Source organism: Macrobrachium nipponense, chromosome 45 (genome assembly GCF_015104395.2).
Source record: "Macrobrachium nipponense isolate FS-2020 chromosome 45, ASM1510439v2, whole genome shotgun sequence".
Taxonomy (NCBI): Eukaryota; Metazoa; Arthropoda; class Malacostraca; order Decapoda; family Palaemonidae; genus Macrobrachium; species Macrobrachium nipponense.
Genome location: NC_061105.1, coordinates 35,430,066 through 35,454,315, shown reverse-complemented (window position 1 = coordinate 35,454,315; position 24,250 = coordinate 35,430,066). Strand labels below are relative to the sequence as shown.

At 41.8% G+C, this 24,250-nt stretch overlaps 1 protein-coding gene across 2 annotated transcripts in view; it reads right to left on the bottom strand.

Moving 5' to 3' along the window:
* Positions 1-24,250, bottom strand: part of LOC135214474 (nuclear pore complex protein Nup214-like) — a 184,345-nt gene that overhangs the window by 102,136 nt on the left and 57,959 nt on the right. For both annotated transcript variants that reach the window (XM_064248820.1, XM_064248821.1), the window contains exons 3-4: positions 22,343-22,521; positions 21,254-21,429 (exon numbers count right to left, since the gene is read on the bottom strand). In XM_064248820.1, the coding sequence (XP_064104890.1) occupies positions 21,254-21,429; positions 22,343-22,521 (355 nt within the window). The remainder of the gene's footprint in view (positions 1-21,253; positions 21,430-22,342; positions 22,522-24,250) is intronic.

Below are 24,250 nucleotides of genomic sequence, written 5' to 3'. Positions count from 1 at the left end.
GCATTATAAACGAGCATGTGCATTATTGGTTTCTGAAGCCAGCTTTAGAACATCGTTTAAGAACCATGATACTGACGTAGGCCTTACAGAAGGTCTAAGTCTAGCACACGCCTTGGGAAATATACGAGAAGTTAGGAATCTGTCAAGTCTATGTTGAACCCAAATTGAAAAATCTTTTTCAAGGCTGACTTGTTTGTCGTAATTGTGCTAGCTGCTAAGCCTTTTTCAAATAAGGATCTGAAAAAGGATTATAGCTGAATTGATTGTCATGATCCTAATATCTGATTCTTTCAGGAAGTTGCTAACTTTTTGACAGCAGCATCATACTGTCTCAAAGTTGAATCTCTTTTATCGGATTCCAAGAAGAGAATATTCTGAGGGTAAATATTCGCATCCCTTTTCGCTGCAAACTTCATGAAATCCATAAAGTTAGGGTTTTGAGAATCCCTGAGGAAGCGAACACAGTCTTTCGTTTGTACTGACTGGGAGAGCCTGGGATTGGGGGATCCGAAGCGAAGGGGCGAAGACCCAGTTCTAGAATGAGAGGGTTACCAATTTGCTCTTCGGCCAGTCTGGGGCTACTAGAGCCACTTGACCCTTGAACGTCCTGAGTTTGTTTAACACTTTCATGAGAAGATTCACTGGAGGAAAGACATAAATCTTCTCCCAGTTGTTCCAGTCTAGAGCCAGGGCGTCCGTGGCATAGGCCAGAGGGTCCAGGTTGGGGGCCACATAACACGGGAGTTTGTGGTTCTCGCTTGAAGATCGCGAAGAGATCCACCTGTAAGACCGGCTGGAACCTCTCTGAAGAATCCATTGGAACGAACTTTGTTTGGTCCTCAAGTTGGGACCCAATATTTTCCCCCGACTCTAGAGGTACTGATCGGGATAGAGCATCTGCTATGACGTTTCTCACTCCAGCTATATGAGTGGAGGAGAGATGCCAACTGAACTTGTCCGCCAGGGAGAAGATGGCTACCATGACATGATTTAGATGACGTGACTTGGAGCCTCCTCTGTTTACACAATGTACTACCACTGCGCTGTCCAGGACTAGCTTTATGTGGGAGTACTTTGGCGGGCATAACTTTTTTAGAGTCAAGAACACTGCCATTGCCTCCAGTACGTTTATATGGAACTGACGGAACTGAGGTGACCACGTTCCTTGGACCTTCTTGAACTGGGAATACCCTCCCCAACCGCTTAATGAAGCGTCTGTGTGGATGGTGAACCCTGGTGGAGGAAACTGAAGAGGCACTGACACCGACAAGTTCTTGACTTTCGCCCACGGCCGGAGTCGATTCTTTAGAATCAGAGGGACTGAGGACAATTTGGTCCCTGGCTGACTACCCTTTGCTCGTGAGCGCCGATTCTGGTTAGGTCTTTCAGTTTGGCTTTCATTAGGATGTTCGTCACTGATGCAAACTGGAGAGAACCCAGGATCCTTTCCTGAGATCTTCTTGACGCCAGTTTGTGACTCAGAAATTGCTTGACTGACTTCGCTATTTCCTTCCTCTTGGATGATGGAATCGACAGAGTATGGGAGGATAGATTCCATTGAATGCCTAGCCACTGAAAGTTTGACTCTGGAGTGAGTCTTGACTTGGTCCTGTTTATCTTGAAGCCTAGATATTCCAGGAAACTGAATCACTTTCAGTGTTGCTCTGTTGCATTCCTCGACTGTTGAAGCCCAGATCAACCAATCGTCGAGATACGCTACTACCATAATCCCTTGCGATCTGAGTTGTTGAACTACTACTTCCGCCAGCTTCGTAAACACCCTGGGTGCTACGTTGAGCCCGAAGGAACTACCTTGAAGGAGAATGTCTGGTCTCCTATCTTGAAGCCCAGATACGGACGGAAGTGTCTTGCAATAGGATATGATAGTAAGCGTCTGTAAGATCGATAGAGGTGGTTGAACTGGCCCCACGGGGAAGTAAGGTCCGTACCTGCGAGATCGTGAGCATCTTGAACTTGTCGCAGCGAATGGCTAAGTTTAAGCGGGACAAGTCTAAGATTACCCTTCTTTTTTGTGAGCCTTTCTTTGGCATGCTGAACAAGCGTCCTTGAAATTTTAACCTTTTGACTCTCGCTATAGCTCCTTTCTGAAGGAGATCCTCCGCATACTCCGTCAGTTCCTTGGAAGGAAGTTGGCGGAAAGGTCTGGATGGAGGTGGGTTCGTTAACCAGCTCCAACCCACCGGCCTTTTGACACAATGCTGTGAGCCCACTTGCTGAAGTTCCACCGGTGGCGAAGTGAAACAGCCTCCCTCCTACCTGAAATTCCTCATTGGTTCTGGTAGCCTCCCCGCCTCCTCTGAAATGTTTTCCCCTATTAAAGGGACCTCCCGATCCTCTCCCACGAAAGGATCGCTTACCTCTGCCTCCCTTACCCGAGCGGTCATACTTCTGTGAAGCTTGACTCTCAAAGGATTGATTGTAAGCTGGAAAGAGGCCCCCCGGGGTAAAGAGGTGGAGGGCTGAGGCTGAAGGGGAGATAACATAAATAGGCTGTGATTGAGCCTTTGAGGTGGAAGGTTGGGCTGTTTGCACTAAGGGAACAGCCGGAACTTGCTGAGCGTGGCTGCTTTTTCTAGATATGGGCTGGAAACGTCTGGGTTTCCTTTGACCCCCTTACCTCTAGCTGCTTGATCTTGCCGCCTCTTGGCCGTAAGACCCCAACGGTCCTTAAGGCTCTGGTTCAACCTCGTAGCCTCTGATTGAACCTCTTCACCCATCGCTTTTCTGGGAAAGGAGGTCTGCTCCCCAGATGCTCGACGCAAGTAACCTATTCGGCTCGTGCCGAATAGTTGCTTCTTGTAGGACATGCTTCCTACAATTCGTCCTAGCAGTGGCAAACTCAAACATATCTGACTGTACCGTTTGAGTCAGAGATTTGGTCCATAAGTTTGAAGAGCGGTTCTGAGCCATAGGCTATGGTAGCCACCTCGGTCATAGCCATGGAATTAATAGATCTGGCTAACCGTGATTTGGCATCAAATTCAGCCTGAATAAGGCTATCTGGAAGCCTAGGTAACTTTTCACCAAACTGCTCCATAGCACAGTCCGGTTTGAGTTTGCCAGCTGAGAAGGTGTTAGGTAAGTCTTCCCACAATTCTCCGGCTGAAGGAAGTAACGGAGATGTAGGATCTGCTTCCTTCAGTTGAGGCATGGGGTCCCCCTTCTGGGCCGCTGGAATGGTAGACGTCGCGATCTTTTGTCAGGAAAGGGAGCGGGGTACTCTCATCCATCGTAAAGATCGTAAACGGACTCTTGAAAGGTTGGATTTTCGTATTGGAACAATCCATGTCCTCTAGACACCTGAGCCATTCTCTCTGAGCCTGGTCACGTGAATAGAGGACTGTCTCCTTTGGAACTTTATCATCCCGAGTCATGGCTGAGGCGGTGAGCCTTGCGTAGCCGATGAACGGAGGCTGAAGGTCTTCCGGGTAGAACTCGAAGTCCTCGATCCTCCGAGTTCCACATTCCGGGATAGAAATGAGTCCGTCTTGAAGGGGGCGTATGACGCTACTCTCCAAGGGTTGTTCATTGAGAACGGAGGTAGAGAGTCATACGGGGGAAGCTGGGCTCCGCCTGTATTGAAAGGTGGAAAGGTGGAGGAGAGGCCTAGAGGTGCTTTGGCTCAGTCCGGCTATAATGCTGTCTTGGGAAGTAATCCTATCCGACAACCGAGAGATCATTTGTTCCATGCTACTTTTCAGAGACCCAACCAGGTCGCCCACCTGTTGTAACAGACCAGCATTGGAGTCCAAAGCCGGAGCTGCTTGCGGAGGTGGAGGGGGTGGCTCTGAATTGGAACCAAAGGTAGCGGAACTGACGACTCTGCCGGAGTGTGAGATCTCTCTCTGGAGGATTTACTCCTCGAGGACTTAGAGCCGGACCCAGAAGCTTTAGATCTCTCTGCTCCGGGATTCCTAGCCGAGACTTGCGAGAGAAGATGACGCCGAAGACCGTCTTCTTAGACGACGACGACGTCTTTGTCAAGGATTTCACTGCTTGACCCTTGACCTTGGGTCTAAACTGAAGCGTCAGGAGGAGTATATAGTTCGTCACCCGTAAAGCCTTGGAAGGATGGAGAGGTTGCAGGAGTAGAAGAAACAGTTGCACCCAAGGGTATCCCTTGGGTGTCCACCTTACTACCTCGACCAACAGGTCGTCTACACCTACCATAGGTTCTACATTGATATCCAACGTCGTGACTTCCGAGGAGATGTCCTGGCCTTGGTCAGTCAATGAGGCAGCCAGCTGTTGCTGGATAAAGGCGATAGTCGGGGCAGCCTTCTACTGGATCGACGTATCCTGTCGCCTTGCCTCCGGGAAGATTAGTACCGCCAACCTTTTCTCCAGGATGTAGGGCATACCCTTGGCGGCGTTTTCCCGAAACCGCCGACCCAGGCCCGCAGGGTTGCCAGTGCGGTATCCCTCACGGCCGGCGCCTGGAAGAGAGGGTATTGATTAGATTTTTGTAAGAATAACTTGAAAAACTAAACAAAACCTAACTTTAAAAGGCATAACTTAAAATTAATAAGGGGCTATAAGGCCCCCCTTTTGTGAAATTTCACCCTTAGTTTATTTTTTTAAGAAGTTGGGGGGGATTTTTGTTTTTTTGATTGGTTTAAAAAAACTTTTAAGCCACTAAAACAATAATGAGGGACCCAGCTTACCGGAGGGGACTATGGTATAACGTTTAAACCCCCCGTCCCTTGCAAAGCTGCCTCAACCAAGATTCGTAACATAATGGTTAACAACGTCTCCCATGGTTAAACCAACCCGGGAACCTGGATGTTCCCCGTGGCGGAAGGGTTTCCGCGCCATTGGGAGGGGCATGGGACCGGGCCAACTTAAACTTTTTTCGTGGTTCCACATGGGGGGGTCCCCCTGAAGTGTGGCGGCGCATCCCGGATGCTCACAGTTGGTGGTCTGTAAGTGGAAAGACACATGAGTTTATCTTAAGAACATCACTTACAGCTAAAGGACCAGAAGAACTCCGTTGCATGCCGGAGCTCGGAAAAAATTTGGGCATAGCCCCTCCCTTAATCGCCTGAATAGGCTATAACCCCGGAGGTATCCGGTGAAACATGAAGGGAGGGGGAATGGTTAAGAAGGTACTTAAGATAAACTTGAAAGTTTTTAACATAATAGAACTTAAACCTAAAAGCTCGAACGTACCGGACTAAGTCCAGTGCGTGGCGGAGTGTATAGCTCAGTGAAACGGAGAGTTAGAAGGGACCGACTGTATGTACCGGTCCACCCCGTGGGGTAGACTAGCACCTTTCCGCTGGATGCCAGGCTCGGTCCGGTGGTTAAAGGAGCCCTAGTAAGGTGGGAAAGAGCAAGGGGCATACAGACTCGGGCTAGTAACGGAGCGACGGAGTAGTAACGGAGGGGGGGAAAAGGCCAGTCCCCCCCAGCTTACCATCCGACCGGACCGAGAAGAACCGAGAGTCGAGTCCAGTCTGGGTCTGTCCCGTCCCTCTATACCCCCTCCGCCTGGGGGTGAGAGGGAGGGACAGGCTCGGGTATGCGGAGCGAGCATGGGCAGGCCTAACCACCACCCCCCCCGACCCTATGGAAGAGCGCGGGAGGGGGGCAAGGTGACTGGGCAGGCGTCTGGCTGCCTCGTGATCACATAGTGACCCACGGGCGATAAGAACAACAACTAAGCCTAGACCCCCCCAACCAACTGATCAGAGAGATGCTATCGGGAAGCAACCGAGCTGAAAAGCGGTAACATAGAGGCCCAATGGGCCATGACCTAGGCTAAGCGAGCCAGACGCCTAACTAAACCTAACAATATCACATAAATATACAAAATGAATAACAAAATGAAAGAAAGAAAACAAAAATAGTAGGAGAAAAAATCCAGGAGTGTACGACTAACCCGAAGGCAAGTCTACCACTCAAAGCTAGCCGAGGCCGATACTAAGAGCCGTGGCTAGGGTCTGGATGGAAGAGCCTACATAAGGATAAAAAGACATGCATGCATGACAAAACCGTGTAGACCTTACCCTAACAAAGCGATAATAACAATAGAGCGTACAAAAGAGGGGAAGTTCTGGGTATGGGCGACCCAGAACGGACCCACCACGAGGCAGAACCATGCTGCCATGCTTCCGACCTAGAGACCGTATTTATACCTAAAAAACGGCAAATACGTGCTCAGGGCCGGAAAAAACCAATTAACAATAAACATTGAGTACTTAACTTAGCTGCTGCGATGGCTGCACGCTCCATGGTAATAAAATCCAAAGGAAAGGGCGGGCACAAAAACAGAGAAGAAAATGGCACTGTGTCTCGTGTGCGCTAACTGAAAAGGATGGCCACCAGAGGCGCAGCAGTCGGCAGCATGGGATGGAGTAGTAGTAGTAGGTGCTGCCCACTCTGTGGGTCGGCTCTCCTCTTGGGGGATTTTGTAGTGGGAGAATTCTATTGGCATTTGGCTCATGGTAGTGGTCTCACTCGCCATAGTGTTCATACCGACACTCTCTGGGAGAGTGAGCGAGTCAGTTATACTGACCTTTTTCTTTATTTATTTATTCTCTGGTATGTGTTAGTACATTACCCTAGAAATAATAGATTAAAGGATATTTCGCGCAGCGACACGAGCTGAGCCCAGAAATGCACTTTTTGTGATAAAACTATTAAAAAAACCAAGTATGAAAATTTTTAGTGTGTTTTTCTTGAGTTTAAACTAACAAAATAGGCTTTTTTAGCATTTTTAAAGGGGTTCTAAACATTCTCAGGTTCTAACTATTCATGGGGGGTCTGGTACGCATCCCCCCGGGAATACGGTGGACCACTGTACATTTAAGAGGATCTACTTCCAATGGGTATTACTCCGCCGATATGATGTCACATTATGAAACACAAAACGCCTATGAAAAATGCCTCTATTTTACAGGGATATTTTATGAGAAAAAATTTAATATCATAACACTACTGAAAGATATTTTAAAGTTATTTTGTATACAGTTTAAGTCTGTTTATGGCTGCTCACAGCCACTAGCTAGTAACTTAATCCTTTAACGCTGATTGGACGTATTAAACGCTGACGAAAATTGTCTGTCGGGTGCCAAACCGACGTATGGTACGTTGATGAAAAAAAAGTTTTTGTAAAAATTCACGGAAAATAGTTATAGGCCTACTAGGCAAAAACTTTTGAATCACGTGCCTTGGGAGAATTTTATATATGAAAATGTGCGCAATTTCATGTAGAATACAACAAAAGAGAACCCATGGTTGTAGCTTTTATCAGTTTTGAAATATTTTCATATAAATAACGATAAGTGCCAAAATTTCAACCTTTGGTCAACTTTGACTCAACTGAAATGGTAAAAAAAAATGCAATTGTAAGCTAAAACTATTACATTCTAGTAATATTCAATCATTTACCTTTACTTTGCAACAAATTGGATGTCTCTAGCACAATATTTTTATTTATGGTGAATTTATGAAAAAACTTTTTCCGTACATCCGCGCGGTAACTCTTCCGAAAAAATCATAAATTTTTTCATCCGATTGTCGTAACGTTTGCACCATTCTAAATTAACCGTTACATAAAGTTTTATATATGAAAATGTGCGCAATTTCATGTAGAATACAACAAAAAACAGTCCATGGTTGTAGCTTTTACCAGTTTTGAAATATTTTCATATGCTTTTACCAGTTTTGAAATATTTTCATATAAATAACAAAAAATAGAAAAATTCGACCTTCGGTCAACTTTAACTCGACCGAAATGGTCGAAAACTGCAATTGTAAGCTACAACACTTACAGTCTAGTAATATTCAATGAATTACCTTCCCTTTGCAACAAACGGGAAGTCTCTAGCACAATATTTCAATTTATGGTAAATTTTTGAAAACCGCTTTTTTTTACGTCCGCGCGTTACGAAGTCATGCATCATATTGTGATAATATTTTCTCTGTGTTGCTTTGATCATTTTACAATTTGTTACATACCAAAATCATCGCAATTTAGTGTACAATACAAAAAAAAATAATTAACTTATTAACTTTAACTGTTTTGCTCACAGCACGATTTGTATACAATTACAGTGGTCCCCCCCCGTATTCGCGGGGGATGCGTACCAGACCCCCCCGCGAATAGTTAGAATCCGCGAATGTTTGGAACCCCTATAAAAATGCTAAAAACAGCCTATTTTGTTAGTTAAAATTTAAGAAAAACCACTAAAAATTTTTATACTTGGTTTTTTTAATACACCTTTTTTGTTTTTCTAACAAAAAGTGCATTTTATGATGAAATTGATAACAAAAACCAGGAATTTGTGGATATTTCTCATAGAAAAATACCGCGAATGCGCGAATTTTCCGTGAATAATGCAGGGAAACGTTCCCGAGAGAAATCCGCGAATGTGTGAGTCCGCGAATCCGGAGAACGCGAATACGGGGGGTCCACTGTATATATGAAACATTTTTTTCGCGCTGACATATATTCCAATATTTATATATGATAATGATATTTTTTTTCATTTCTGATGGTTGCATACTAAACTTCAGGCAATAAAAAAAAAAAGGAGCCAAAAATGAACTCTTAATCTTGTAAATTAAGCGTGCTGTGTTTTTTTTGAAAAAACTTTTTTTCCACTTCGGCGCTCACTCGCGAACGCCGCCGGCATAAGGGAGACAATTTCGAAAATAACGGCTCGGCGTTTAAGGGTTAACTTATGGAATTTTTCTCAAGTTTATAATACCAGACATAATTTGGCTTATTTCTAATATTTTATTAATTTCTTGTAAGGATTAGACTTGACTTTCAATGTTTTATTATTAGCAACAATGATTACGGCTACCTCTTACAGTACATACTACGTACCTAGCCTAGCCTATGGCACTCAGTCAACCATCGTATTATGGCCGAATTGGGCGTACGTAGGGCAGTTATTTTACTACAGTATATATTTAAAAATGAAAGTGCATTGATTGTTATGTTACTTTAATTCACTGAAACCTTTATTTTATTGTAATTTTATTTAATGTGTATTTAATGGTAATGTTTTTTTGTACAAAATGATATTGTTTATGATACAATAAAGTTTCATACATACTTACCTGGCATATATACATAGCTAAGACTCCGTCGTCCCCGACAGAAATTCAAATTTCGCGGCACACGCTGCAGGTAGGTCAGGTGATCTACCGTCCTGCCCTGGGTGGCAGGATTAGGAACCATTCCTGTTTTCTATCATATTTTTTCTCTTCCACCTGTCTCCTTGCGGGGAGGCTGGGTGGGCCCTAATCGTATATATCTGCCAGGTAAGTATGTATGAAACTTTATTGTATCATAACAATATCATTTTCATACAATCAACTTACCTGTCAGATATATACATAGCTGATTGGCAACCCTTCGGTGGATGGGGTAAGAGACAGCTACTATATGGAATAGACAGGTAAACAACATATGTTGTAGGTATAAATAAAACCTTGGTTCCTACCTGATAGGTGGTAGACTTCGTGGGTGTTTGCCCAGTAGTCTGCATCACCTCAAGAAACTTTAGCGAGATATGTATCTATGGCCAAGAGTTCTTGTGGGTCTGCCGAAGGGGTCTTATCCACTTACTCCGGCAGAGCCTGAAAGGACTTTGTCAATGGTGCTGATCCACTTATATGACAATACACTTATGAAGGAGCGCAACACCGATCCCGATCACCTGATCCTAACACGAGGGTTCGCGCTCAAATTGGAAGAGTTATCCCCACACTCCTTTCAAAACCCCAACTAATTTCACTAAGTTAAAAAACTTTAACTCAAAGTTAAGGATCAGTGTCGGCTCCTTATCCCAGTAACGTATCCGCAGAAACGTATAAACCAAAAGAGAAGGATCTCTCGTAGGTTAACTTGACATCCTTTGTGTAATGAGAAGTCAACACAGAATTGCCTCTACCGTACACACAGCTAATATGTCTTATGTACATATTGTTATGTAAAGAACAAGAATTTGCAAAAGCGCGCACTTCCTGCGCTTTTAATTCTCAGCTGTTTGAAGGAATCAAGTCACTAATGAAGTGCTTAGGAGATCTCCATGTTTCAAAGAAGACCAGGGCTTTCTTGAAATGGTCTCACCCGACTGAAGCCTGAAGCCTGGCAGGAACCTCGCGCCTGGCTGGTGCTTCGCTCTTGGTTGGCGCCTAGCGCTTGTCTGGTACCTTTCGCTTGACTGGCGCCTCGCATCTGGATGACGCTTCGCGTCTTAGCTGGAGATTCGCGCCTAGAGCCTGGCTTGCGCCTGGCTGGCTGCTCGCGCCTGGCTGGGCGCCTCGCGCCTCGCGCCTGGCTGGCGCTTTGCCTGCCGCCTGGCGCCTCGCGCCTGCCTGGCGCCTTGCGCCTGGCTGGCGTCTAGCTCCGGTTGGAGTGGCGCCTTGCGCCTGGCCTGGAGCTCGCGGCTGGCTGGTGCACCTCGCGGCTGGCTGGCACCCTCGCGCCTGGCTGGCGTCTCACGCCAGGTTGGCGCTTTGTGCCTGCCTGGCGCCTGGCGCCTGGCCTGGCGTTTCGCGCCAGGTTGGCGCTTTGTGCCTGCCTGGCGCCTGCCTGGAGCTTTGCGCCTGGCTGGCGTCTCGCGCCCGTTGGAGTGGCGCCTTGCGCCTGCCTGGAGCTTCGCCGCTGGCTGTACCTCGCGCCTGCCTGGCGCCTCGCTCCTGCCTGGCGCCTCGCGCCTGGGTGGCTCCTCCCACTTGCCGGAGCTTCGAGCTTGGTAGAGTCTCGAGGATGTCTGGCAATGTCCACATCGGACACTCTTTATCTGTCCTATATGTTCGCATCTAGCGCATCTGTGTCAGTTGTAGGCCCGGTCTTTCTCCTCATCAGACAATGACAGTGTTCTTGGGGCTGTCTGCAGGTTTCTTCTTCCTTACTGACTGTGTCAGAAGGTCTTGAGTCGCCTTCTCAGTTAATGAACGAGAAATGTCCTTCACTACTGAGAAGGGAACAAGAAAAAGTCAGACAAAGGCGAGTACAGAAGCGCTGCCCTCTGAGCGTGGGAGACCGCTTTGGTTAAAAGAACACTATATACTGTCCTCTTTTTAAGAAGACCTGCTCCAAACAAAGAGGAGATCTCAACCGAGCCATCCTGAACCGCTTTGTCTATACAAGACAAAATACACAGAAGGACTTCTGGTTCGAGTCCTTCAGAATCATGGGCTTTCTTGGACATCACCCCTAGGGACCAATCTAAGAAGTTGAAAACTTCCAATACATGAAAGAGTCCCTTGAGGAGATGGTCCAGTTCTGAAATGCCCCAAGTTATAACGGCAGAGTTCAAACCTTGTCTACGTGAAGCGTCAACTAAGGTCGAAAAGTCCGCTTCTGACGTAGACGGAAGAGAAATACCCCTATTCTCTCCCGTCTGATATCAAATGCCTCTTTTAACCAGCTAGTCTCGCTGGAGGCATGCAGAAGACCGTTCTAACTAACACCTTCTTCAACTTCATCCAAGAGTCTAAGACTGAATAGCCCTCTTCATCGAAATGGCGGGCTTCATTCTAAGAAAAAACGAGATTTCTTCGTCTTTGCACTAGAAAAGAAGGCGGAGAAAAGAGAGCGCGGAGCAGAGTCAAGTCGTCTCCATACTCCTCTAGAAGCAAGGCTGTCCAAAACATTATAGTTCGACAGTCCTTCTCTTCCTTGAAACTCCTCCTCCGAGTTTACTTCTAACTCGGGGTCTAGATGAGTCTCCGTTGCTAATTCAGTACGTCTTTCCTCTGGAGGAGACAACTCCTAAAAGGAGAGGGGCTAAGGGAATGATATTCCTTCCTCTTCCCCGCTTTAATAGTCCTGGAAGGCGCCAACAGCCCAGGCTTCTCTCCATAAATGGATGACGCTTCCCGCTTGGATGACGCTTCTAGTCAGCCAAGCGTCCTGGCTGACGCCTCCCGTTTGTGTGGCTGCTGACGTCTGGATGACGCCTCGCGCCTGTAAGACACTTCGCTCTCAAAAGGCGTCCTAACTGGCGCCAAAATTTAAATTTTGGTTGGAGCCTCGCGTCTAAAAAGAAGCTTTAAAAATGACTATTCATGTCTTGACGACGTCTCACGTCTCTCTGGCGTTACGTGTCTTCCGTAAGAGTTCTCCCGATCTCGCTCTCGAAACCGAAGCCATCTGCTGCGGATAATGTTTGGAAGCTTCACGTCTGCATGACGCCTCTCGCTTCGCAGGGGAGAGAGGACGAGACTTCTTGATTGGAAGCGCAACGTCCTTTCCTACGAGGCCTAACACTCCCACCAAAGAGGACCAGTTGCTCTTGTACTGGCAAGATAATCTTCCTTGAAGCTTTTCCCCACGTCATCTTCAATCGGGGGAGAAGTAGGAAAAGGAAGCAGTCTATAGGAAGCCTGTTCGTCTTCTCCACAACTCTTCCCAATAAATGTTAAACATGATTGAAACAGTTATTATCGTCGATCGAGAAGGATCTCTTTGTTAATGCGAATAGGAGGCGAAAAAAGAGATTCTCGATGCTCTATGCGATATGAGAGTGTCGTGGAAATGGCCTAAGTGATTAAATGGGTAACGAAATCAGGAACGAATCTTGCCGTTACCGAGCTTGGTGTCCGAGAGTCTACTGGACTCCTAGGTTAATAACTCGCTAAAACGAGAAAATCTTGGATGGTGCTCTTGGCTCACTGCGCCAGGCTGGCGCTTCTGGCGCAAATTTTGCGCCAGGCTGGCGCTTCTGGAGCATTGCGCCAGGTTGGTACTTCTGGCGCGTTGCGCCGACTGGTGCTTTCTTCTAATTCTTTTTTATGTTATGGTGCCAGAACAGCTGTGCCTTTATGGTACCCGACATCCTTTCACATGTTAATTCCGTTCTTAGTAGGAAAAAACTTTATATACGTGTATAGTCCATTCAGGGAAACAAGTTCTGTCCAAAGAGAATGTTTCCCATCCGACTCATCCATCTTCTTCTGAGCAGGTACTCTAATAAGCTATGCTTTCGTAAGCCTGAGAGCATTACATAATATAATGTTCTGCTGCGATAGAATCCTTAATAATGTTACCTACGTAAACCGCATTGAAAGGTTGTACTATCTCTCTTATTGAAAGCTTCTTAGCAAAAGGCATACAATATTTATTTTGTTTAGCTTAATTTTATCCCCTCAATCCGAGGTTAAGACCGCGATTGTGGGGATTGAGATACGGAAAGTTATTCCCTCCCGCAGGAGAGAGAGAGTTCGCCCGACCACTCATGACTGGACACCTACATGGTACTGACAGTAACTGGCATGAGGCGTTACTGCGTTGGTCTCAGGCTCTCAGCGAAAGCAGTCCCCGCTTACTCTTCCAGAGTTGCCAGCTACTCCAATTAATAAGGAATTTAATAAAATTATTATCGAACTTCAGGAAGTTCTTATTAAAGCATATTTAAGCGAAACAAGACTTCGATAAATCTAGAAGCTAAGTAGGTGTAGTCTTAACAATCCCTTAAGCGTAGTCCTTCCTAGGAAAGACGTAGAAGGATAACTTTGTAATTGAGTTGCACAGAAAAGAAGTAACTACGGTATGTGTTTATGAATTGACCGTATCGTCTTCATCATAGCAGCAAAAACTCTACTACCTTCTACTATCTTCGTTCTTTTCGTTAATAGAACGATAGAAAGAGTATATATATATACATATATATATATATATATATATATATATATATATATATATATATATATATATACTATATATCCTTAAGGAACGAAGTTAATCAAGGAACTCTTTAAATCTTCGTGATTTCTTCATAAATCGCGGAAGAGACAGAATTCCTGTTCATCACTAGGGTTTACGGAAGGAAGAAGTAGATATTTTCTATCCGCCATCATACCCAAACATCGATGAGAATCTTATTAAGAAAAACTCCCCAAAGCTCTTGCCTCCTCCTCAAAACGAGGGAAGAGCATGGATGAAGGAGAGAGTCCGCATTGAGAGGAACTGCCTAACAAAGGAGTCTTCTGAATAATGAAAAGGGGCTTCTCTTAGTATCAGAATCCTTCTGACAAAAGCAACGGCCGCCTGTGCGACATCTTGCACATTTGCCAGGGGAAAGTTGTTCAAGTTAAAAATTCAAAGAGGAGTCTCGCGACTGACCTCTCTCTCTAATGAAGATTTTTGAAATCTTCTGACGACCTGGCGTCTGGATCCTTGCGCCTAGCGCCTAGCGTCTGGATAGTTTCCGCGCGCTCTGGAATGTTCCGCACGCTAGAAAGGAGACTCGCTCCTGGAACGTTCCGCTTGCGTGGAAGGTCCGGTGCGCCCTAATAGATCCGAGCGCCTCTAGTCTTGTTATACGAGCCTCTTGCCAGAAAACGTTCAATGGAAGCATCCTTCTGATTGCCATTCTACTATAAGGCTCCTTAGTTAAGCCGCCTGTTTTCTCTTTGAAGGCGCCTTGCGCCAAGAAAAAGTTCTGGAACGCGGCTCTCGCACGCGGATCAGTTGCTAGGAACGCGGCTCGCGTATCTGCATGAACGCGGCTCGCGCTAGTCTGTGGAACTCGCTCACTGCTGCTGGCTGTTGGAACGTGGCTCGCGCTAGCTTGCTGGCTGGCTCTCAGCCTCTCGCTCAGTGAGTCAGTGTTCTCTTATTCAGAGAACGAGCCATGATCGTCCGACTTCTAACATGTACATTCTTCGTCTTTTCGATGTAAGATGAAGAAACGGAAGAACAGACGCACTTTTTAAAGGCTGCCTTTGCAATGGCTATCCCTGCAGTCTGGGACGTTTTTAACAGATCCCGCCGAGGGAACGCCCGATCGTGGGGATTCTCCATAACCTCCGTAAGGCTTTCGACTTTCCTTCTCCTCTGGGCTTGTGAGTTTGGAAGAGGTCTAGGCCTGAGAGCGAGACAGAGCCGATCGAACGCACCCTCTACTAATTAGGTTAGGCGCCTTTCCAATGGCGAACTTGGCAGTCTGGGACGATCTACAGATCCTGCCGAGGGGACGCCTGATCGGTGATTCTCCATAACCTCCGTAAGGCTTTCGACTTTCCGTCTCCTCTGGTATGTGAGCTTGGAAGAGGTCTAGGCCTGGGGAGGGGGGGCGAAACAGAGTCGAACAGAAACGCACCCTCCACTGCAACTACAGTAAAATCACTTCTTACCTTTCAATAGCTCGTATTTAGAGCTACCGTCCTTTGTCTTCAAATTGCAATATGAATTTGTAAGATTCTGTGAAGTAGAGGAGATGAGGATACCACACTACTAGTAATGTTAATGCTCTAACTGCTCGTTAGTAACGAGAGCTATATAAACTTCTAAAGGAAGCGTAACTATTCTTTCCTTACATCGTCGAGAAGGAAGTTAGCTCAATCAATTCTAACATTTACTACACGTTATTATGAATAAATATTAAAATTTTCCTTCTTGCAAACTATGTGATTGTCTACCGAAAAGTTCGGTAGTTACACGTAAACAATTCTTCGAAATTTTCGAAGCCAAAGTTATCAAAACAAATTAATATGCGTATGCCGAACCAAAGATCCAGTACTTCCCTGCAAAAGATAGCCCAGAAGATCGATGGCGATGGAAATCCAAAAAATCAAGTCGGAGGAGGAACTGCAAACGTTGTTTACATTCAAGCGACAGAAAAAACAAAAATATGATAGAAAACAGGAATGGTTCCTAATCCTGCCACCCAGGGCAGGACGGTAGATCACCTGACCTACCTGCAGCGTGTGCCGCGAAATTTGAATTTCTGTCGGGGACGACGGAGTCTTAGCTATGTATATATCTGACAGGTAAGTTGATTGTATGAAAATGATAGTTAAGATACAATAAAGTTTTATACATACTTACCTGGCAGATATATACTTAGCTATGGATGACGGAGTCTATAGCTAAGTATATATCTGCCGGGTAAGTTGTATGCATAAAAAGGCAAGATTAGGGTAATAACTGGTGGTCAAGAATGGATTAATCCATTTTCAGTTATTTCTTATGGGAAAAATTCATTCAGATCTCGACAAAATCGCATCTCGTAACTTCTTCAGGAACGAATTAACATCAAGGTCTGGGGCTCTACTGTATATGTATGTGCACACATACACAATCGTAGTTGTTGTTATTATTGTTGTTGAAATAACCATTAACTAAGCAAACTTTTGCCATGAGTAATGATTTATTGGAAGAGAATGTTCTATTAGTCACATCCATGGGGGATGGGGCACATGACCAGGTGCACTTCCCTTAAATCTGCCACTGCTTCTTCTTCTTCGGCAGAGGTCTGGATGCGTTCTTAGCTGAACTCCTTGACATACCACGAATATCTTTAGTTACGTGGAAGTAATACAGTACTCCCCCATTATTACATGGGAATAGGTTTCAAAACCTATGGCGGAAATGCAAAATCCACAGAAATGCATAAATCCTCTCTAAAAATGGTTATAACTACCAAATACCTTGTACCCAATAAACTTAAATGCTTTTAACTGCCTATTTTAACATTTCACCCTAACTTGATAGTTCAAACAAAAATATACCTTAAAACTACCATACAAACAACCAATTTAATATTAAAAAAAAAAAAAATACACCCACCATCACCATCCCAAAACACCTAAAGTACCCTTTACATTACATTACTCTCCTACAACTGTTACTCTCAAGTATGATATATACAGTTTAAGCAGTCCTCAGTTATCAGCGGATTCAGTTAATGGCAATCTGGTTTTATGGTACGTACTTGTCTAGCAACATAAAATTGGCAATTTATGGTACCATTAACACACGGAGTTCTGGTTATTGGTGCCATAAGGTACTAAAAATAGAGTTCTGGCACCATAATATACCTAAACGAGGCGCCATTAACCGGACTGCCTGTGATACCTCAATCATGACGCAATTCGAGTTGTGCAAATTCACAATAGAGCGAACTTTTCACTGGCACCTAACCAATTATCATACACAAGTATTTCATAGACACGCGAATGCAAATGCAACATTTTGGAATCCTGGAGAAACCCTGCAAAATTGTTTAATTTTTTATGTAATTTATAAGTTTTCAAGCTTTTACATGTACGTACTATATTAACATTAAATAATAAAAATAATTATTCTCTCTCTCTCTCTCTCTCTCTCTCTCTCTCCTACTGAGATGAGGGAATTTTTATAGTATTTACATGTATGTATTATGTTTATTAATATTTTCAAATAATAATAATATAACTGTAATTATGAAATTCTTATGTGAGAGTATTTAAAATAAATAATCTTTTCATTTCACTTTTAAGTATGAACAACCTAGATCTCTCTCTCTTACTGAGATGAGAGAATTTTTATGGTACATGTATATGTTTATTAATATTTTCAGATAATAATAATAATGTAACTGTAATTACAAAATGATGTGTATAATAGACTCACTCTCTCTCTCTCTCTCTCTCTCTCTCTCTCTCTCTCTCTCTCTCTCTCTCTCTCTCTCTCTCTCTCTCTCTCTCCTATATTATTACCAACCATCTATTTCTTTTTGAAGGGTAATGTATTCAGCTACCTTTTAAATGGAATTACAGTAGCTTTAATTTAAAAATTAATTTTTAAAATTAATTTAAAAATTAGTTAGTGGTAGATCCTCTTAAACTTATCTGTTTTTACCTTTACTGTTTAGTACTGTAAATGCGCTGTTCTAGAACATGGACACATAACTAAGAGTTGTATTAGCCCAAATAAAAAGCACTACTTGTTCATGAAAAAGAATTTCGAACAAATAGAAAGACAGAATAAAGAATTTCTTAAAAGTGATTGAGAAGACTTCTAAAAATAGATCGGTCGGTCGGAAGGGGGATAGAAGAGACAAATACATTGTAGTATACAATCTTCACACACTCCTATATTTTTACCAATCATTTATATCTTTTTTTAAGGGTAATGTATCAAGCTACCTTTAATATGAAATAACAGTAACTTTAATTTCATTTAAAAGTTAGCTTAATACTTAGGGCCATGATTAGGGTAAAATTTAGTGTTCAAACTCTAGAAGTAAGAATTTATTAGCATTTTACTGTTGTTTTCATGCTGATAAAAGATAATGTAAACCTCGTATTATGATGAAATCAAGTGAAAATAGAGAAAAGAATCAGAATTTTTTTTACACAATATGACCCCCCCATCTGTTAACCCTTAAACGCCGACCTGGACGTATTTTACGTCGACATTTTTTGTCTCTCGGGTGCCGACTGGACGTATTTTACGTCGACACTACAAAGTTTTTTTAAAAATTCGCGGAAAAATACTTTTAGGCCTACCAGCCGAAAACTCTTGAATCACGCGCTTGCCTTGGGGGATGCTGGGAGTTTCACGGATCAAAGGTGTTGTTTTTGTTTACAATCGTTACGCAGGCGCGCAAGCGCGAATTTCTTTCTTGCCGCACTAAAAAGTATCTGTGACACATCTCTGAAATTATTTCGTCACTTTGACATAATTTTTGTACCATTTTAAATTAGCCGTTACATAAAGTTTTTATATATGAAAATGTGCGCAATTTCATGCACAATACAACTAAAAACAACCCATGGTTTGTAGCTTTTATCAATTTTTGAAATATTTTTCATATAAAAAATGATAAGTGACAAATTTTCAACCTTCGGTCAATTTTGACTCTACCGAAATGGTCGAAAAACGCAATTGTAAGCTAAAAAGCCTATATTCTAGTAATATTCAAGCATTTTACCTTCATTTGCAACAAATTGGAAGTCTCTAGCACAATATTTCGATTTATGGTGAATTTATGAAAAAAAATAACATTTTCTTTACGTCCGCGCGGTAACTCTTCCGAAAAAATCATACGTGCGATTGTGGTAATGTTTTGCACCATTTTAAATTAGCCGTTACATAACGTTTTATATATGAAAATGTGCGCAATTTCATGTATAATACAACAATAATAGTGAAGGTTGGTAGCTATTCTCATTTTCGAAATATTTGCATATAAATCACGATAAAATAGAAAAAAAAAACCACGTTCGGATCAAATTTGACTCTACCGAAATGGTCGAAAAACGCAATTGTAAGATAAAACTCTTACAGTCTAGTAATATTCGTCATTTATCTTCATCGTGAAACAAATTCGAAGTCTCTAGCCACATATTTTAAATTTATGGTGAATTTTTTAGAAAAAAACTTTCCTTCCCTCCGCGCGCGGATTCTCCGCCACAAATCTCCGAAATGCTAGTCCCATGCGTAAGTCCCATTCTCGGAATATTTGCTCCTTTCATATTAGGCATTTCTATAGTTTTATATATGAAAATGTGCGCAATTTCATGTAGAATAAAACGAAAAATATTTGAAAGTTGTAGCTTTTCTTATTTCCGAAATAATTGCATATAAAAAAATATATATAAAAAATTCGACATTCGGTCAACTTTAGCTCGTCAGATATGGCCGAAAACTGCATTTGTAAGCTAATATTCTTACAGTATAGTAATATTCAATCATTTGTCTTCCATTCTGAAACATATTGGAAGTCTCTAGGACAATATTTTAGATTTATGGTGAATTTTTGAAAAAAAATATGTGTTTACGTAAGCGCGTTACGAATTCATGCATTATTTTGTGATAATATTTTCTCTGTGTTGCTTTTATCGTTTTACAATGTATATATCAAAATGATCGCAATTTAGTGCACATTACAACGAAAAAAAAGTAACTTGTTACCTTCAACCGTTTTGCGCACAGCGCGATTTGAATACAATTATATATGAAAGTTTCGTTTTTTTGCGCTATCATATATCGCATTATTTATATATGATAATGATAACTTTTTTCATTTCTGATGGTTGCATACTAAACTTCAAGCAATGACAAAAAAAGGAGCCAAAAATGAACTCTTAATCTTGAAAACTAAGCGCGCTGTGATTTTTTGAAAAAAAAACACCCATTTTTCCTCTTTTTTCGCTTACGCGCTTTCACTTCCAAACCCCTCATCGGCATACGGGAGTCCATTTTTTATTTTACTGCTCCGGCGTTTAAGGTTAAAGGGTAAAAAAAAAAATCAAAAAATTTAGTTTCACAATGAGACTTGTTTCTGAAGGTCATATTTCCGCTTAAAATAATGTTTCATAACAAAAAATGACCTTGCCTCATATAAGTAAAGTATCTAGATATTTGTGTATGCTAACTAGAAGCAAGAAAATTTGCTCAGAATTGAGTTAAATACGCCGAAATAAACTCTTATTCGATCAGCTGATTTCCAAACCAAAACACTGACCACTATATGTTAGTATTTTATAATACAATAATATGAGAATACATACAATATTATTGGATACAGTGAAGTGACGTATAACGTTTTAAAAGATTCATGGAAATGATACATATTCGTTATGTTTTCATTTTATAATTAAATGTAATTAGCAGCAGCTTGACATCGTTCAATTATACCAATGTCAGACAGAGTCCGATTCTCATTTCGTGTCCATTTTTTTCTCTACTATCATAGTCAGAATGCATTGAACCTCTAAAATTGGCTGATATTAATAAATTACTATACCGTATATGTATAGAGTATACTGTAGGCTTGGCTACTGTATCTGTATGTATATGATATACCATAGTACTATACACTAGGCTAACTGTTGTTAATGTTATTCAATTTCTCTCTCTACTCAATTATCATAAGCCAATATGCACTGAAACTAAAGAATTAGCTGAAATTAATAATCATTATACTGTACATGTATAAAGTATACTATGTAGTGCAGGCCAGGCTACGCTATATATAAAGATGGTACTGATTACCCTAGTGTAGGTTTGGCACATTCAAGATATGATTTTCCAACAAACGATAGGTTTTTTTGGAACCTAACCCCCATCCTAAGTAGGAGAATACCTGTGTAGGTAGGAGTCTTTGGTGTTTTAACTATTGAAATAGGTAGTTAGGGTATACCCTAGATGTTTTTTGAGGGTTTTTATAACACGGATATTTGCTTAACGCAGGTGGTTGCGGTCCCCATCTCCCACGATTACCGAGGCACCACTGTATAATTAAAACTCAAGAATTCCAGAATCAAAGCTGCATCCAACAACTGTCATATAGCCATCAGCTGGTAGAAACAAACTGAGCTCTCTCTCTGCCAAATTGTTCCTCTCTTTCCCTGAAAGTGGGCAGGGTCATTGTCATCTACCCAAAACAAAAACTAATGTAACCAACACATTTCAACATTTTAGATGCCTAGTGAGTGAAACTCTTAGTTATGTAATTACTGGGTAATCACTTATATGAAATTGAAGATTACATACCTTGCTTTGATACTTTTTGATTTGGTTTCAATTTTGTCATCGTTCAAAGTAAGAATGGAGAGATCTTCTGGTGATGTAGCAATAGCCACACTATTGGGATCCATAGGATTCCAAGCCACAGTTTGCACCCACCCACCATTTAGTGCTGTGGCTACAAATGGTGATGGAGCTTCACACTGAAAACAAATCATAAGTTAGCTACCACAACAGTAATCACGCAATCATAAGAAAATAATAGCAGTAATATATAGCACTCTGAAGAGTTAGATGATAATATACCATAGATAGTGCTTTATTTTAACAAGAAAATATAAAAATTCATAAAAAAGGCAAACTTCTTGACACAAAAAAATCCCTTACATTAATATGAGAAACAAACAAAACTTTCCACCTTAATCTATCTCCCTTACATGTTAAGCAAAAGCAACTGAATTACTGTCAAACGGTAACATACAAATACATACAGTGATATTACAAGATCTTGAACCACTTAACAGGTTAGGTGACGTTTTTGTGATTTAAATTTGAATAATAACACTGAGTAAACTCTGCAATAATTATTTGCTTAAAACTGAGTCGTCAACAGTGTACAGTATCTTTCTTCTTTATTAGGTAGTTGATGTTAAAGATGGTTGCATTTACATCATACACTTAGCACGGAGGGTCAAGGGGCAAATTATTTTTCCTTTCAACTCAATGTCCTTTTTAATGAATTTTGCCTGATTTTTAATGAGGATGCAGGGTCTTGGTGAACAAATAAAAGCTTCCAACAAAATAAATGAGGCCTAAGTTAGTCTAAATTGAGTTTCTTTTCTTAGCATTCAGTTAAAAGAGCCAACTAACTGGGTCTTTTAATTTGTCTAGCTTTTTTATTATATACCTGAATAAGCTACTAAAATATATATTTGTCAAGCTAACTTGCTAAAAATCTCACACATATTCTTGGCATATTTTAAAATAAAAAAAACATACTTTATGCCTGAGACTGTTGCAAACAGAATAAATTTATTTTGATTTGGAAAACTTTTCAACAAACTAATCTGTTAAGAGGTTAAGAATTTCTTCATTTTCCTTGCTAATAGAACTTACACCAGGAAACATGGACCTAATTTCATAGAAAAGTACTTTAGGCTTGTCATCTTCAAGAATGACAACTAGGAGTGTCAAACCATCACAACTTGTTGATATGTAAGTTACTGGATTGCCAGTGTCAATCGTAACTATTGGAGGTGGTTCACCATCGCTGAATAATGACTTGCTCTCAAAAACTGGAAGAAATATTCAAGTAAATTAATACTGCACTGGAGACAGATCACAATTAAATAGGATAATTTATATTAAGTTAGATGTACTATGATGGTTCCCTTGGGCATACAAAGATGCATGACAAGAGTATATATGAATAGTGAATAAATAATTTAATTACTTTACAGACAATGCTAGTCAGGACTGAAGTCGGAACAAGTTATTGAATTTGCAAAACTAACAATTCCTTACAAGGGAAACTACATGAAGTGCAAAACATGATAGGCAATATTTGTCTGTGAATTTACATTCAATAATAAAACTAATAGTGTAATACTTACCTGAACACTTGAATTAGCCCTGGTCACCTGACCAGCCCAATTATAACCCAACTCATTTACCCACACTTGGGAAAATTTTAATTGCCAGTGTTACCAACACTGCAGGTAAACATTGTTTACTGAGTTACCTGTCTACTGTTGGCAACACTGTTGCCAGACATGGGCTGGCAGACGGTTCCCACCTTCAATCGCAAAAATCATTAATAATTAAAGAGGGGAGGGGAGAGGTGGGTGGGAGTCATTCAGGTGTTCAGGTAAGTATTACAATATTAGTTTTATTATGAAAACTTCATATTGCAATACACTTCCTGAACACCTGAATTAGCCTGATTAAGAACATTTACACGGAGATGGGGTCAATTCTATTATCAGCCCAACCTCTCTGAGGCATACGCAGGTAACTCAGTTAAACCTACTTGCATAAGGTCGTCTTTGAACTCGCGCATATTTCGCCCATCGGGTGAGATCCACGAAGGAGAAAGTACCTCGACGTCAGTCTTGTAAGTCTTGGTCTCGTCATTGTCAAGCTATCCTCCCATGTGGTATATTCTATCTCGCATGAATGGAGGGGAACCGAAGCCTCCCATGTGGTTATCTAGACTCTCATGTATGGAGAAGTTCCAAGGACTGATCTACAATGTTCTCTGCAGGCTACCAGTGCGCAGTGTGTGCGACGTACATAATTGAAATAACTTTTCAAATTTTGATTTGCATAAATTAATTTTATTTAGTTGTGCAGTTTTATATAAATGCTATCTATGATTTTTTTTTAATCTGAAGAAACGTGTTCTATAATAGAGTCAGCTAATGAATGGGCAAAGAAGAGTGGCATATTCCTGTTGTTGTTGTTGACAATGTTTTGAAAAGGCAGTGATTGGTGATTCAATTTACTGATAATAACTGTTCAAGTGTACTTGGTTGAGGTGCATTGTTGTGGGTGGTTGGATAAAATATGAAAAGGATATCATCAGCAGCCTAGAGATGCTAGGGTGCTTATTTTTTTTCAATAAATTAGTTGTAGTTTTGTCAGCTCTTTTTTTTTGCATGCCCTCCCTCTCACTCCACAGAATCACCCCCTATAGTTACTTAGAATTTTAATTTTTAAGTATTTTTATTAAAAAAAAACTTACCTTAGGTCGCAATTGCCGACTGAGTCCCCTTGCTCAGAAAATAACCCAAGGGGTGGTGCCTCAGTATAGAAACTTGTTGCCTGGGTATCCAGTACAGTACAGTATGTAGTTAGACAGGATCGTGGGCGGTAACCTGATGCTACGTCCGGCCACAGCCTACTAACCATAAGTGGTGCCCAGACCCGGGAAGATAATCTTAGGAATAAAAGTCTGTGTGAAAACTTATGTAGCAAATATATTAGCTAGGAAATCTACTAGTAGAGTTACAGTAGATGAAGGCG